This window comes from Orussus abietinus, unplaced genomic scaffold (genome assembly GCF_000612105.2).
Source record: "Orussus abietinus isolate OABI.00-Male unplaced genomic scaffold, Oabi_2.0 scaffold2, whole genome shotgun sequence".
Classification (NCBI taxonomy): domain Eukaryota; kingdom Metazoa; phylum Arthropoda; class Insecta; order Hymenoptera; family Orussidae; genus Orussus; species Orussus abietinus.
In genome coordinates, this window is record NW_019396012.1 from 440,653 (window position 1) to 455,316 (window position 14,664).

The 14,664-nt window shown below is 45.8% G+C and overlaps 1 protein-coding gene across 2 annotated transcripts in view; it reads left to right on the forward strand.

Annotated features, from left to right (window-relative positions):
- The window catches only part of LOC105700565 (semaphorin-2A), a 280,045-nt gene extending 265,897 nt beyond the window's left edge, over nt 1-14,148 (forward strand). For both annotated transcript variants that reach the window (XM_012426521.2, XM_012426520.1), the window contains 7 exons: nt 1,300-1,407; nt 2,029-2,299; nt 10,653-10,883; nt 11,636-12,049; nt 12,560-12,836; nt 13,062-13,509; nt 14,055-14,148. In XM_012426521.2, coding sequence (XP_012281944.1) covers nt 1,300-1,407; nt 2,029-2,299; nt 10,653-10,883; nt 11,636-12,049; nt 12,560-12,836; nt 13,062-13,509; nt 14,055-14,129 — 1,824 coding nt within the window. In that variant the 3' untranslated portion in view covers nt 14,130-14,148. The remainder of the gene's footprint in view (nt 1-1,299; nt 1,408-2,028; nt 2,300-10,652; nt 10,884-11,635; nt 12,050-12,559; nt 12,837-13,061; nt 13,510-14,054) is intronic.
- The last annotated feature ends 516 nt before the right edge of the window (nt 14,149-14,664 follow it).

A 14,664-nucleotide genomic window follows, 5' to 3' on the forward strand; every position in this document is an offset into this window, starting at 1 on the left:
TCGTATGCATAATAGGTAATTTCGGAAATTTCAAAAATTGAAAATACGAGCTAATGTCAAATCTAACATCTCGATACATCTCCGTAAATTAATTACCCGTTAATTCACCATCACCGGGGAAATCAAGACCGAGTTAATTCGCAGCTGCAATCGTCGGGTGCAGAACTGCACCATGCACCCTTTCGGCGTATGCAAATGCGGAAAGGAATGCGGAATATGCGAGGCGAGTCATCGAAATGTGGATCAGAGTCCTCCAGGGGAATTCTAATTACCTCGGTCCAGGTCGGCAGGTCTTTTCCGCAGGTGCATCGGAGATTCGCCGGATGCGAGGCCGATGCAGGCCAGAGTGCACCGTTTTATCGATGCACTTGATTCGTATGCATCGCGCGTAAACATCGGAGGTGTAAGGTCGTCCCGAACCGCACCAATATTCCGGACGCGTGACGGCGATGCCAATTTTTCCGCACACCCGCGGCCGCGTAATTCGCATGCGGAACCGCGCGGCCTTCTCGCTTTTCTCCGCGAAACATTTGTTCCGCTTCGTCACCGTAAATCTCGAGTAAAGAGGAACGACCGTGCCCCGATAAACCCTCAAACGTCGGCCCGAGTTCCTTATAGTTTCCGATTGTTGATGCCGTCGTAAAAACGCTCGAAATCGTCCATTTTGCCGAAGGGCCCTCCCCCTTCAACTTTGCGCCCTTTTATGCAATGAACCACCCCCGCGTGCACTTGGTACTTGCACGAGAATATATAGTTCACGCGTGGCCGAGGTTCGGAATGTCTCGAGAATGGATTTTTCTTTCGAATCTCGCAAATCCCTTGTACTCCTCGAATGCGAGATTCCTACTTCTGGAAATTGCGAATGTATAATGAAAATCGCGGCCACTTTGAAGGCCCAAAGTGCGCCGAGAAAAATATTCCATTGCACCAAAGAAATATGTTGTTAATTCGAAGGTTAATTACTCCATTTCAATACACTCGAGCAAATTCGATGCAACGTTTCTTCGAAATTCTGACAAATTTGAGAGTTTGAGGGAAATAATTCGGTTTTTTGAATTAAAGTAATGTTTCTTCGGTACGTGACATATTTTTTCCTCGGTGTAGGAGCTCTATTGTATAGAAGTTACCCGGGGAAGAGAAATCTAGGACCTGAAGAACTTAAACGTTTGAAGCTTGAAACGATCTCGAGCGAGGTCACCGTGGAGTAAAACTTGACCTAGGTCAGCCGGAGAGAATTCTCGCGTCGTGTTTCATTAACGAGGGATAAATTATGATTAACCTTAATCTCCTGATTTTCAGCTCTTCGACTGCCGCAATCACATCCGCGTGATCCAGCCGATGGGCGACGGAAACCGGCTCTACATATGCGGAACGAACGCTCATTCCCCGAAGGATTGGGTGATCTACGTGAGTATCCTACCTCGTAACTTAGGGTAGAAGTTATTCCCGCCACCTTTCCCGAGGCCCGTTCCCATCGGAAACGATGCCGAAAGAATATTTAGCCCGGCGATGCGCGAAGATTACGAGTCCCCAGGGAACCGTAGAGCATTTCCGTAACGACTGGACTCTTGCCCTTTTTCGGGAACGGCCAATCTTCTTCTCGGGGCAGTGCCCGAGCAAAGAGAATATCTGCAAACGACTTTCCACAGCTCGGTCCCGGTCCTCGTCCTCGTCGGGCGAATGGTCCCTTTGGGCACTCTTTCGACATCCATGTACCATCGCATTATCTTCCCCTCCACCTCTCTCGGAAAGAGAGTCGAGCCTCTTCCTGGTCCACTTCCACCCAAATTTAACATCCACTTTTTCCCGAAATTTTGAGAAAACGCGCGGATCGCCCCAAACGAGATGTCGACTTGAATCGTTTATTCGATCCTAGCCAAGTTTCCCCGGAATTTACGTTTTAACAGTTTCCGGGACGAGTCGCGTTTATATCCTGTCAGGACCTTGAAAATCGGGAAATCATTTCGGCCTCTTGCTCGCGAAATGACGTTATTTGATAATACAATTTTTTCCCCAATTTTCTTTCAGAGCAACCTGACCCACCTGCCTAGGCACGAATTCGTCCCTGGTGTAGGAATGGGCATCGCAAAGTGTCCCTATGACCCATTGGACAATTCCACAGCCGTTTGGGTGGAAAAGGGAAATCCTGGTGACCTGCCAGCCTTGTATTCCGGGACAAACGCTGAATTCACCAAGGCCGATACAGTGATCTTCCGTACCGACCTTTACAACCTCACCGCAAAAGAAATGGTCTTCAGCTACAAGAGGACCCTGAAGTACGACTCCAAGTGGCTGGACAGTGAGTACCCTCCTTTTTTACCTTTCAGGATTCATTGTTACTCGACCTCGCCCCCCTTTTCCGTTTTCCTTTCCTTCAATGACCGCGTAAAGAGACTCGCCGGTAACAATACATCCTCGCCACAATGAGAGCTCATCTGGGAATTTTAAACAATCTCCCAGATGCCAGGGTAATTATTTTCATGAATAATCTCGGGGAAATTGGCCGTTTTGAAAATAAAACCTGCAAAATGGGGAGGAAGGAGTTAACCCCATTTAAGGGAGGAAATTTAATTCCGTGAAGATTGTTCTGAAAGATTGCTCTTAAGGATAATAAGCTCCGGGCTTAATACAATATAAATTGTTATAAACTGGTAGGTCTTGCCCCTAATTTTTAGTCGTAATGTGGGTTATTTAAAGGGTTATTTGCACTTACTTTACGGGGATAGTAGCTAACATTGGAGACGTTCTTAAGGAAATACTTCCACCTTCGGAATAAATGTCCCGCTTTTAATAACCCCGCTCCCGGGTGATAATAAATCACGGCGGCTTTCTGTCCCTCTCTTCCTCTTTGTTAACGAATTCAGAGCTTCGAGTGATACCCGTTCTGCCAACTTTGCAACACTCCCCAAAGTCGCCTCTTAGTCGACTTTTAGCCGCTGGTTAATTGCGTCCGACACTTCGGGACAATAAAGACTCCATTAGGCACCATTTGCTCTTTACAATAAGTGATGGGGGATGAGTGAATCGTTTCAGGGTGCCTTTTCCTTAAAAAAATCTCGCCAGAGGACACCCACTCATCAAAAAGTATAACTAGAGCGAGTCAACATTTCGTGCACCTATACTCTACAGGGCGAATCTACTAACAAGGAAAATTGCGACTAATTTAATTGCGTTACTTCTGTACATGTAAAATGCTCCCTAAAAATCTGCGAGAGAATAGATCCGAAATGATCCTTCGATAATTTATAATTAATTAGTCTTCCACGTCACAATTATTATTTCTTTTTTACCGAATTAGATTCTATCAGTGCTCAGAAGTGCCAGATCCAATTTAAAAATTGTAAATTAACAGCCCTCTCCGTCTCGAGTGAACACCCCCGTTCGAGGCACCTCTTTCCTCCATTATTAAAAAACAAAATTATGCCGCGTGAATGAAAACTATGGCAAAATTAACTCCGCTGAATGCTTCAATAAGTTTCCCTCGTCACAATTACTATTTTTTTTTACCGAATTAGATTCTGTCAGTGCTCAGCAGTGCCAGATCCAATTCCAAAGTCGTCAAATAACAGCTCTCTCCGTCTCTAGCGAACATCCCCGTTCGAGACACCTCCTTCCATGGAGGAATCCATATCCTCCGTCTTGGAAGCGACGTCGAAGAAGTTGGACTTACCCCCCTGGAGGAAGGGTTGAACGTCCCGGGGCCTCGTTTAGTACATGCTCATAAGATTAATCCGCCCCTTTTCCGCCCGATTCCGTGCTACTCGATCGAGCAGTTCCGCTCGAACAGTCTCTACGACGAATCGCCGACGTGGAACCGAGTCTCGAGTTAAAGTCGCCGACTCGGTCCTCGTTCCGGAACACTGGCTTCGAATCCGATCCGTAATGCATTTTTTCGTCGGTTTTTGCTGGCCCGGCAGACAATAAAGTAATCACCTCCCGAGAGAGCCGTCTTTACAGCGCTAATGTAATTTCGCGTTACCTCGCCCGGTACACGTTACTTTGGAATTTATTTACGAGGCTGAATGACTGCGGCAATGATTATCGGCAGATCTTTTTGCGCGGGAAAGTACAGGTGGTAATGATGGTTTCCTGTCGGTCTTTTTGCCCGAGAAAGTATAAGTAGACGGTGGAAACAAGGAGGATGGAAAATCGAACGAGTGGAAATAAATGTCGGTATATGTTATAAGGCTTAACATATACTCCCTTTTATATATATATTTTTTTTAAAGGCTGTCCCTTGTATTATTTACTAAAATGTTAATTATCCGAAGTAAAGGGTTTTTTTCAGAATTTAGTTTACGGTATGGTGCAATTTCGTGGTATTACATTTCCGCGAACTTTTTTACACTGGATGGAAAAACTGGGAATTTTTAATACGTATTAAGGAACTTCCAGCTGCACCGGGTTTAATTCACCCCGGCATGGGTTACGGTGAAACCTGACCATGATGTGATGTAATTCACGGTGGAAGAAGGAAATTTCATTCAGAGGGAATTTTTCGCTTTTAGCTTTTGGCTTAGTAACCTGCGGCAACTCCCGGCTAATTCCATATACAGTTCGAAATTAATTCTTTCGATATTTTTACCACTCTTTTCCGTGCGGTTGGAAAGGCTTTATGAGATGAAAACGGTGTTCAGATTTTTGTAATTCGACATTCAATCAAATCTCGACATTGGACTCTACGGAAGAATTTGCTAGCAGTGATGGTTTCAAGTTATCAGAAAAAATAATATTTAATTGTAAGGGAAGTTTTAATTGGCAAAGAGACAGCCCATCTCGAGTACGTTAGTCGCCCCCGGGTTTCTCGTAATTCACCCCTTGCCGGTATTCCGGGGGTATAATTAGCTATTTATTTCGACGTTTAATTTCGCGAGGATCATTTTACCCTATTGCCCTCTCCCCTTGATTTCTGCCTTTCCTTCACTTAATGTCAGAGGCTATTATTCTGTATACGCCGAGTTTGCCTATTAATAAAGGATTTCACGCCACCCACTCTGCCTCCCTCGAAATTAATTAAATCTCGCCACTCGAAAATTACCCCATGTCGAAATTAAACCAAAAATTACGTTCAGCCCGTTTAGCACGGTACACATATACTTCGACGTACACGAGGCGATTGCGATAATTCGCTGTCTGAAATAAAAATCCAAAATGACCAATCGTTAAACAAAAGTAGAAGTTGCCATTCGTCGAAAGAAACATCATTAAAAGTTATGATTCGTTGGATAAAGAATTAAACACCACCAGTGGTTGGGAAAAAAAGAAATGAAGTCACGAGACATTGCCTGCGCAGGCGTTGAAGTCCCCAAAAAGAGACTTCCCTCTCCTCGCTTTCTCGAGTCGTGAAGATCCCGGCGAAGGTTTTATAGCATCGAAAAAATTCTTTCTAATTATTCAGGCAAACTCTGAAAAGACGGCAGATAAGGTTTCCCTATAAATATGCCCAGGCCAAGTTTTCTGGGGCCTGGAAATCCGCTTTTCGCGAGTTGGCCAGCCGAGGGGGATGATTGGCCATTTGTTTCGCCGTTTAATTTCTCGCTGGCCTTCTGTCCTTCCCTCCGTCCTGTACATCGAGTTTGTCTATTAGCAAAGGCGTTGATTAAATGCGCGAGGAGAGAGTCGAGAGACGGATGGGGTTCTCTCCTCGTCGCAGTCTCTAAAGTGCCTACAATGAAGACTGATGCGATCCGGCCTCGGAGAAGAGAGAGGCTCGCGCGAACTAAGGGGATGAGAGAGAGGGAGCGACACGCGGGTGGACGCGAGAAAGCGACGGAGAGAACGGGAAAGAGAGAAAGAGGGCGAGGAAGAGATGTAACAAGCCTTGAATAACAGGCTGACGAGAGCGGCCGTCCACTTTCATGGGTCCTCGCACATGCGATACGACCTTTACGACGCCGAGAGAAGAGTCGCGTGCCTTGTCAGCCGCTTCTCCGTTAACTTAACCGGCGCGTTAACTCCGCGCAAGACTCGGCTAAATCACTCCCTGGACTCTCCGCGTCTTCCCGGGTGCTCTCAAAATCGAGAACTCCGAAATTTAGATACTGATTAGGTACTGTCTTCGATAACAGTAATTTCTTAAATATTTTTCTTATATATTTAGTTTTAAAATAACTATTATCATGTTATTTTCTGTTTAAGAATGTCTATTACCGAGGCTAATTGATATAGCAGTCCTATCTTTCTGTATTTTCCAAAGTATATCTCCCTGAGCTTATGTATAATTTCATTCCTGCAATGTATGGAATGTTGTAACATTCAGTAAATCAATTTTTTATGACTAAAAATTATAACGGGTAGAGTGAAAAGTGAATATTCAGGGTTGGTCTAATTGCGCAGGTGAATGTTTTCAGTACTGATTTTTAAAATTGTTTTAATTAGAGCGCCTTATTCGGAATGAGGGCAGAGTTTAAATGCGACTTCAGGAGATGAATTTGAATGCGAATCCCGTCGCGCTGTTTTTCGCGTTAATCCGTAAAAGGAACCGGAGGGCGAAATTTGATTAGACATAATCATAACCAGTCTGTCGTTCTTTCTCATCTCGCCCCGACGTTTCGCGTCCCTCCGGAACAAAACATCCGGAGGATCGACTCTCCCTCTTCCTGAACGTCAGGACGGGAAGCAGGACGAGTGCGCAAGTCGGATTAATTTCGGAATGAGACGCTCCAAAAGTGGACGAGGGTTTATTCGGAGGGTTGAAGGTTGGGTACCGATTTAATTGGCTCTTTCAACACGCGAAATCGCGGAGCGACCTTTGCGAGGCCATTCGTCCCTTTGCTCCCTCGGTCCCTCGTTGTTCAATAGGAACCCATCGAAGTAACAACCATGGGCAATATGTACGTAAATTTCTAAACGATTTCGGCTCCTCTTGGAACTTCCTAACGAATCAGGAATCCCTGATTACACATAACATAATAAATATCTATCTTTGGATTAAGTATAAACATATAAGTATTTTATGAAATTCTTGTAATAAAACTCGGTGTATGTACGTAATACGGCAATATGTACGTAAATTTCTAAACGATTTCGGCTCCTCTTGGAACTTCATAACGAATCAGGAATCCCTGATTACACGTAACATAATAAATGTCTCTCTTCGTGTTAAGTATAAACATATAAGTATTTTATGAAATCCTCGTTATAAAACTGGGAGTACTTAAATCGCACGAAAATTACAAATATTTTTCGAACGGTGTTGGTGTGTCGTGGCGGGATAAAAAAAAAGTGGATTAAATCGAGCGCTTCTGAAATTTTGAGGCAACCCCTTTTCCTCTCGATTCCCTCCTTCGATCGTGGGTCTCTCTAATATATCGAACCCTCCCCTTCGAGGCGTTAGACAATCGATTTAATCGCTGAACTGTAAGCGAGATTGCGCTCCCCTCGGCAGGAGCGACGCCCAAGCGGAAACGCAGCGACGAAATCGCGGCGGAAAGTCGGGCGGGGGACGTCCTCTTCTTCTTTTTTCTTTTTTAATCGAGAAAGAGAGAGAGAGAAAAAAAGAGTGAGATTCAATTCGTCGCAGCTTTTCGGGCGACTTCCGAATGCCGCCTTCCCCTCGGTCGCTTTGCAATTCTTGGGGAGCTTCGAAATTGCCTCCCTCTGAATTTGACTCCTTTATTCCCTCCTCTGGCTTTGCCGCAAGTCTTTCGTTCCATCGCGATAAAGGCTTTCAATTGACTGCGATAAAAAAGTAACCGATGGTGTTTTCCTTGCCCTGGGAAAAATTACGGACCGATGGAAACCCAGGGTGGCAAATAATGAACCGTAGGCTTCCTAAAAGTAGGGGGTTGTTATTCAAGAAAACAGTGATGTAAAAGGAAAAAAATATCACTCGCTGGTTAATTGCCATCTCTAAGTAATTATTATTTAGTGGGTCTCAGATCTACCGCATAAATTTAACGTAAATAAATCTGGAATCGGGAAATAAAAGCATCCCCACGTGCTTGGTGCCGAATATCGGTGTACCGTCCCAGCTGATCAGTAATTATCATCCCGAAATAATTGTTATCAGTGGAAATCCAGAAACACATTAGATAGTTTTACTTTAAATAAGTATTAGAGTCATGAGATAAATAGACCTCGGTGTTAATTAATGAGGATCTGCAGGTCGAGGCTCTGCTTCGACGTCTCTAATCGCTTCCTATCCTATCCCATTTTTCTTTAATTTTATCTAATCGCGGTAAGCCATTTTTCTTGCGTTCATTCCATCAGACGTCATAATAATTTCGTCAATTCAATCGACGGGACTCAAATTCCCGGTCTTCTGTTTCACTCTATCCTCATTTTCTTCGCGAAGTCGGCCCCACTTTTCGAACTTTTCCCTCGTCCCCTCAGCGGGGCGTTATTGCATTTCGAATCGGCAACAATGGCAGCTTTCGACGAGCCAAGTGCTTTTTAACGGGAGTTCGGCTCGTAAAGCGACAAGTGGATGCTCATTAAACTTCCGTTAAAAGCCCCGAGCGTCGCGATCGCGCGTCAAATGAAAACTACGAAAAGCGTCCCCGTCCTCGCCCCAGGCCACCTCTTTCCTTTTATTTTCACGGGGAATTCGAGTTGCGACATTCGCGACACTCGCTATATATCGACACTGACAGTATCTTCCGGTGTTTCGCCTCCCCCTTTCTCCTCGCCCCTTTTCATCGCCTCCGCGCTTTTCTCTTCAACCTCTGATTCGCCATTATCGCGACGAGCCCTTGCATTTCCCTACCGAGATATTACGCTTTGATTGTTTTTCTCTGTCGGAGCTCAAAGTCGAAGGTTTGTACTTGTCGTTGAAAATTTATAGACCGAGAATAGTTAATCTCAATATAATTAATGAAAATTCAAGGACGATTTGTTACTCCACTTCCACGAGGCTTCCTTACTTAGCATCATTAAATCGCATCGAAATGACAAATTTCTTTATATCGGATTTCTAAAAAGATCATATGAATATCGCTTGTTACTACAATTTCTGACACCTCACAACCGCGATGAGTCCTTGATACGTAATAAAAACGTACAAATAGAATTATGCGTTATGTTCTAGGAGTATGAATTTACTACATTCTATATGCACTATTAACCTTAATCACTCCAAGCGGTAGTAATACTGCCAACTTTTTATAATATTCTTGGAGTGATAAGGGTTAATGCATTGCTCTCCAGAAAAAGTACATTACCCAAAAATCAAAGCGAAATCTCCGATAATCGTACATATTATTTTATCATATGCGTATATTACTACGAACTTACCTAAAATGATTTAAACCGTTCCCTTAGTGAAAATATTATATTCAAAGCAGCATTTTTCAAGGCTTAATATTTAATAAAGGTTTTAAAATACGATATATTAAGGGGGAGTATCCTCAAAACGATCCTCGTGCTTCGCTTTCCTCGTTGCGACAATTACGAGTGTCTCGCCATTAAGTAAACGATGTTACATCGGCGGTAATTCCTGCCCTCGGTCTCTCTTTTAACATCACTCGCAGAAATGGCACCGTATTCCGCAAATTGCTCGGTATTATTCACTTATTTACCCGGGCCCCCCGCGGAGAAACGCCGTGGCGAGGTTAACGCGGAAAAGGGGTTGGCGAAGGTTTTGCAAATCGGAGGAGGAGGCTCGCTTCTACGTAGGATGTAATACAAAGCTCGGGTGGAAGCCCTCGGATGGAAAGTAACGTCGTTACATCGCGTCTTGCGGGTAAAACGCATCCCGCAAGACGATTATTCGCGTCGGGCTCGACGAGAGACGAGCTCACGTTTTTGCCCTCGCGATTCCGCGAGCTCGAACGACTGCAGGACAAGTAAAACAATTTCGGGAAAATTGTTAGAGAGTATTCCCCCTCCTGCGCAGGGAAACGCTCTCCATTCGCGGTTATCATGCCTTCCGAAAAGGAAGATAAAAAAATTAAAATACGACCACGGCAATGCCTCGCTTATGCAGCTTGTCTGCATTAAACAGTTTTAGGCTCCCCTTCCAGGATCTTTTTACATGCATATTCTGAAGGAGTTATAAAGTCTGCATAACGCGTAATTACACATCTTGAAATTGACATTTTCGCGCCGAGGAGGAGAGGAAATGGGACGGTATCGATAACGCCATGATTGAGTATAATAATTACGAAATCTCTCTAGAAAGAAGAATTGACCAATGTTCGAGGAAACGAAACATGGAGATAAATACAGAATTGAATACATCATTAAACGGCGTAATTCGAGGCTGCCCTGCAGATTACAATTTTTTCCCATGACATTTCATTCGAATTTCTCTTGTTTTTACTGTCATTTTTTCAAATGCCCTTTAAATTTTAATTCTAATTTTTCCGGGTCTTAAGGTGATACGAAAGTGTCATGTGTGTGTATATATATATATACCAAAACGTCAAAATGTTTATAAAACTTTTCTCCAAACTGGGTGCACCGAATCGTTGGAAACTTCAACACGTGATTATGGAGGTGGTAGACCTTGAGTAAATGCTTTCAGATGAATTTAGATCTCCCGGGAGGGAGCTCTTTCATTTTTTCCCGTACCTTTCCTGGCGAAATCGTTCTGTTTCGAGTACAGATTCCCTCGGGACTCTCGTCGGATTCCGGGAGATCGCGGGTCCGAAAATGTCCCAGGTCCGTCTAGCTGTCCATTAAAATGGCGAAACTCGCTTTCTGTCCCACAGAGCCGAACTTCGTGGGGTCCTTCGACATCGGGAGCTACGTTTTCTTCTTCTTCCGCGAGACCGCGGTCGAGTACATCAATTGCGGAAAGAGCGTGTACTCGCGGGTTGCGCGGGTCTGCAAGCGGGACACCGGCGGCAAGAACATCCTCTCCCAAAACTGGGCGACCTACCTCAAGGCTAGACTCAACTGCTCGATTCCTGGCGAGTTTCCCTTCTACTTCAACGAAATACGTAAGTCATCCGTCCACCTTTACTAGAACAAAATCTACTCATCACCACTTGAACGAAAATGCCCCAACACCTCCACCAAGAATGCGAATCCTGTATTTAAACAATTTCCTTTTAACAGTTGTACGATCGGCTATCAGACATCTTATTAAGATAGAATGTCTCGTGTCGAAGATGAAGTGAACTCAAATTTTTGGCGGTCACATCCCCGCGATTTATTTTACTCCCTGTGCTTCTTTCCTCGTAAAAAGAGTTAAGTTAAAAAAAAAAAGGGCGTCTTCGAATTTGTAATCTTTCCATTTTACGCTTGTCATTTATGAGGTGTGTCGGAATGAAGATAACTTTCATCAATATTCATCAACGTAATTTTTAAGTGAAGAAACTCGTGCCTGTATGTGTCTACTTATACGGTAAAATAAGTGAAGACTCAAATCGAGTAATTACACAGCGAGAGAAGGTATATACGCCCCGCCCTCAATTTACGCGATTTTAAAGAGTCATTATTTTTTCTTTGTTAGCTACTTGAAATAAATATGTATTTCTAAAGCTTACACGTACTAGTTTTTGTTTACAATTTTTTTTTTCTTTTGTAGCGATAGACTTTATTATAGCGATTTTCATTCGCGTAAAACGAATCCACGTGGAGGAAATACTCCGCGTTAATTGAGGGCCGGGGATACGTATGTACATACGTACGTATATGTACGTACGTATGTATACGTACACGTACATTTGGATCGGTACCCTGATTTCAGAGAGCATCTACAAGGTGCCGGGCGACGACACCCACTTCTACGGGACCTTCACGACCTCGACGAACGGGTTGATGGGTTCGGCGATCTGCTCGTTCCACATCGACGCGATCCAAGAGGCCTTCCGGGGGAAGTTCAAGGAGCAGGCGACGAGCAGCAGCGCCTGGCTTCCGGTGCTCTCGAACAAGGTGCCCGAGCCTCGACCTGGACAATGCGTTAACGACACCGAGACCCTGCCGGACACCGTCCTCAACTTCATCAGGTCCCACCCGCTGATGGACTCGGCGATCTCCCACGAGAACGAGAAGCCGGTCTTCTACAAACGGGACGTAATGCTCACCAAGCTGGTGGTCGACAAGCTCAGGATTGACTTCGTGGGCATGGACCTCGACTACACGGTCTACTACGCGGGCTCCAGTAAATACGCTTCCGCCTCTCCTAACGACGCTTCGCCCTCACTCCTGAGTTTGCCTAGACCGAGTCTTTGAGTCAAAGACCAGCTGAAATCTGGTGCAATTAGGACCGGCCACCTCTTCGACGAGGCACTTCCTGGGGACCTGGCCCAATTTCGAGACCTCCTTTTTTGCCCCAATTGTCGATTCCCGGGAAGCGAGATCTTAAGAGGATATGAAAGGCGCTAAGAAATTCAATCGACGTCGATGAAATGAAATTCATGTGTATACCCCAATTCGGAAAATACTTTCCCCAACGATTTGACTTCTCAGACACATATAGGCTGACTCCTTCATATCCTCTTAGCTCAAGATGATCCTCGATGCTGGTCTGGGCGAACTGCATCCTGGAGGGTGAAGTGGACGCTTGGGATCTTCCGGAAAGGAGTTCGAATGGACTCGATCTGGAATTAGTTGATCATTGTCTTACTGGTTGGATGTGTAAGGTGCTGATGGTTGGTTCCAATGATTACAGGTGATGGTAGGATCCACAAGGTGGTCCAGTGGCTGGACAACAACGGTGAGTCCCAGTCGATCCTGCTGGACGTCTTCGATGTCACTCCTGGGGAACCCATCCAGGCGATGGAGATCTCCAAGGAGCACAAGGCACTTTACGTCGCCTCGGATCATCGGATCAAGCAGATCGATCTGGTGATGTGCTCGAAGCGATACGACAACTGTCTTCGTTGCGTCCATGATCCTTACTGCGGGTGGGACAAGGACACGAATACGTGCAAACCTTACGCACCTGGGTAAGTAAATGACCAGAAACTCTCAATCTATCATATCATTGATGAAGACGAGTTACGTCCATAATTAATTACCAAGGAATATCTTCCTATTCGTCAGCCATAAATTCTAAGGAGCCAGATTTATTAACAATGTCTCTTTGAAGACGCACCACTAGAAGTGTCGTAGTCCAAATCTTTCCCTCCCATTCAGTCCTCTTTATAGCTTGGAATTTCTTCCCGTTTCAGACTTCTCCAAGACGTGTCGAACAGCACGGCAGACGTCTGCGACAGCAGCGTCGGCAAGCGTAAATTGGTGGTGACCTGGGGCCAGTCGGTGCACCTGGGTTGCTTCGTGAAAATGCCAGAAGTCCTGGCTAACCAGGAGGTGCGGTGGTACCACTACAGCAAGGAGAAAGGCCGCTACCAGATAGTGTACAAGTACGGGGCCGGCAGCGATAAGTTCATCGAGACCTCGGAAAAGGGCCTGGTGATCGTCGGGGTGAACGAGCAGGACGCCGGCAGGTACGACTGCTGGCTAGGAGGTGCTCTCCTCTGCTCGTACAACATCACCGTGGACGCGCATCGCTGCTCAGCTCCGGCCAAGTCCAACGACTACCAGAAGATCTACTCGGACTGGTGTCACGAGTTCGAGAAGTACAAGTCAGCCATGAAGAGCTGGGAACGGAAGCAAGCGGTAAGTTGGGAGCACTTTCAGCGTCCTCTTCCTTCATTCGCCCTGAAGTTCCCCTCTCAAAGGATACAGGATGTGGATGTCAGATCCCGTGGATGTCTTATTACCCTGCCTCCCATGCTGTAGGATGACCGTGGTTAATCTGTAAACACCATGGCGAATTAATGACATTGAATCATGAAACCGTAAAATGACAAAAATTGAACTGGAGAGGCTATACATTTTTTTTTACATTCGTTTTCATAAATTTCGAAAGAACACGCGATAGCGCACCTCGTCTCCTTTGCATCGGGTCCACCTCTAAAATTGGACTCATGCCTCATTACCATATGCGCGGAAAAGGCGCTTTTCCGTGTGCATGGAAATGAGGCATCATCTCTCATAAACCTCCCTTCATATAGCGACATCGATTCATCTACAAATGTCCATCGGTTTAATTTCTAAATCTTTCCGATGAGATCCTAAAACCGAATGTCCATTACAAAAGAGAGAATACGCGGAGGAAACGGAGCCAGGTCTAATTAGAGTCCTTCTCCTTTAAATTCCAGCAATGCGCATCCCGGCAGAACGACAGCAATCAGAACGTGCACACGAACGAGGTGTACGGCACACCCTTGGTGTGATGGAGCCGGAAGCTGGACCCCTCGTCGAGCCAAGACTACGAGACGATGATTCGCATGAGCATGCTACCGAGAAGCCAGGCGTCATCTAACCAGGCGCTGCAGCGAAACTCCTTGATCCTGATCCTGGCATCGAGCTACTCGTGGCATCGCTATCACGACTGGTTCCAGCGCTAATCACACCCCCAGCAGGCGTACCAGGACGCGTCCTCGTCGTCGAAGCTGCCGCGGACCTCGAAGACAGGAGAGCCCTCGTCGCGGGTCTCGCGGTGTCCAGGCCAGTCGTTAAGTAATTGTAATTCCCTCTTCTCCGGGCCCTCCCGTCTTTTTATATCCGCTTGCTGTAAATACCGAGCATCCGCGAGAGACGGCCAGGGACCCGCGAGTCGGCGAGGGTTTGCAGAAGCGAGTCGGAGGGGACCCTCTTCGGAGTCGTAGCAGTCTTCGAGGCTCGCCCCGCGCCCGAGCCGGGGCCAGCTTCGGACCCGTCCACGCCGGGAGCGCCAGGGCGAGGGGGAGGAAGCCCACTCCCGAAGGA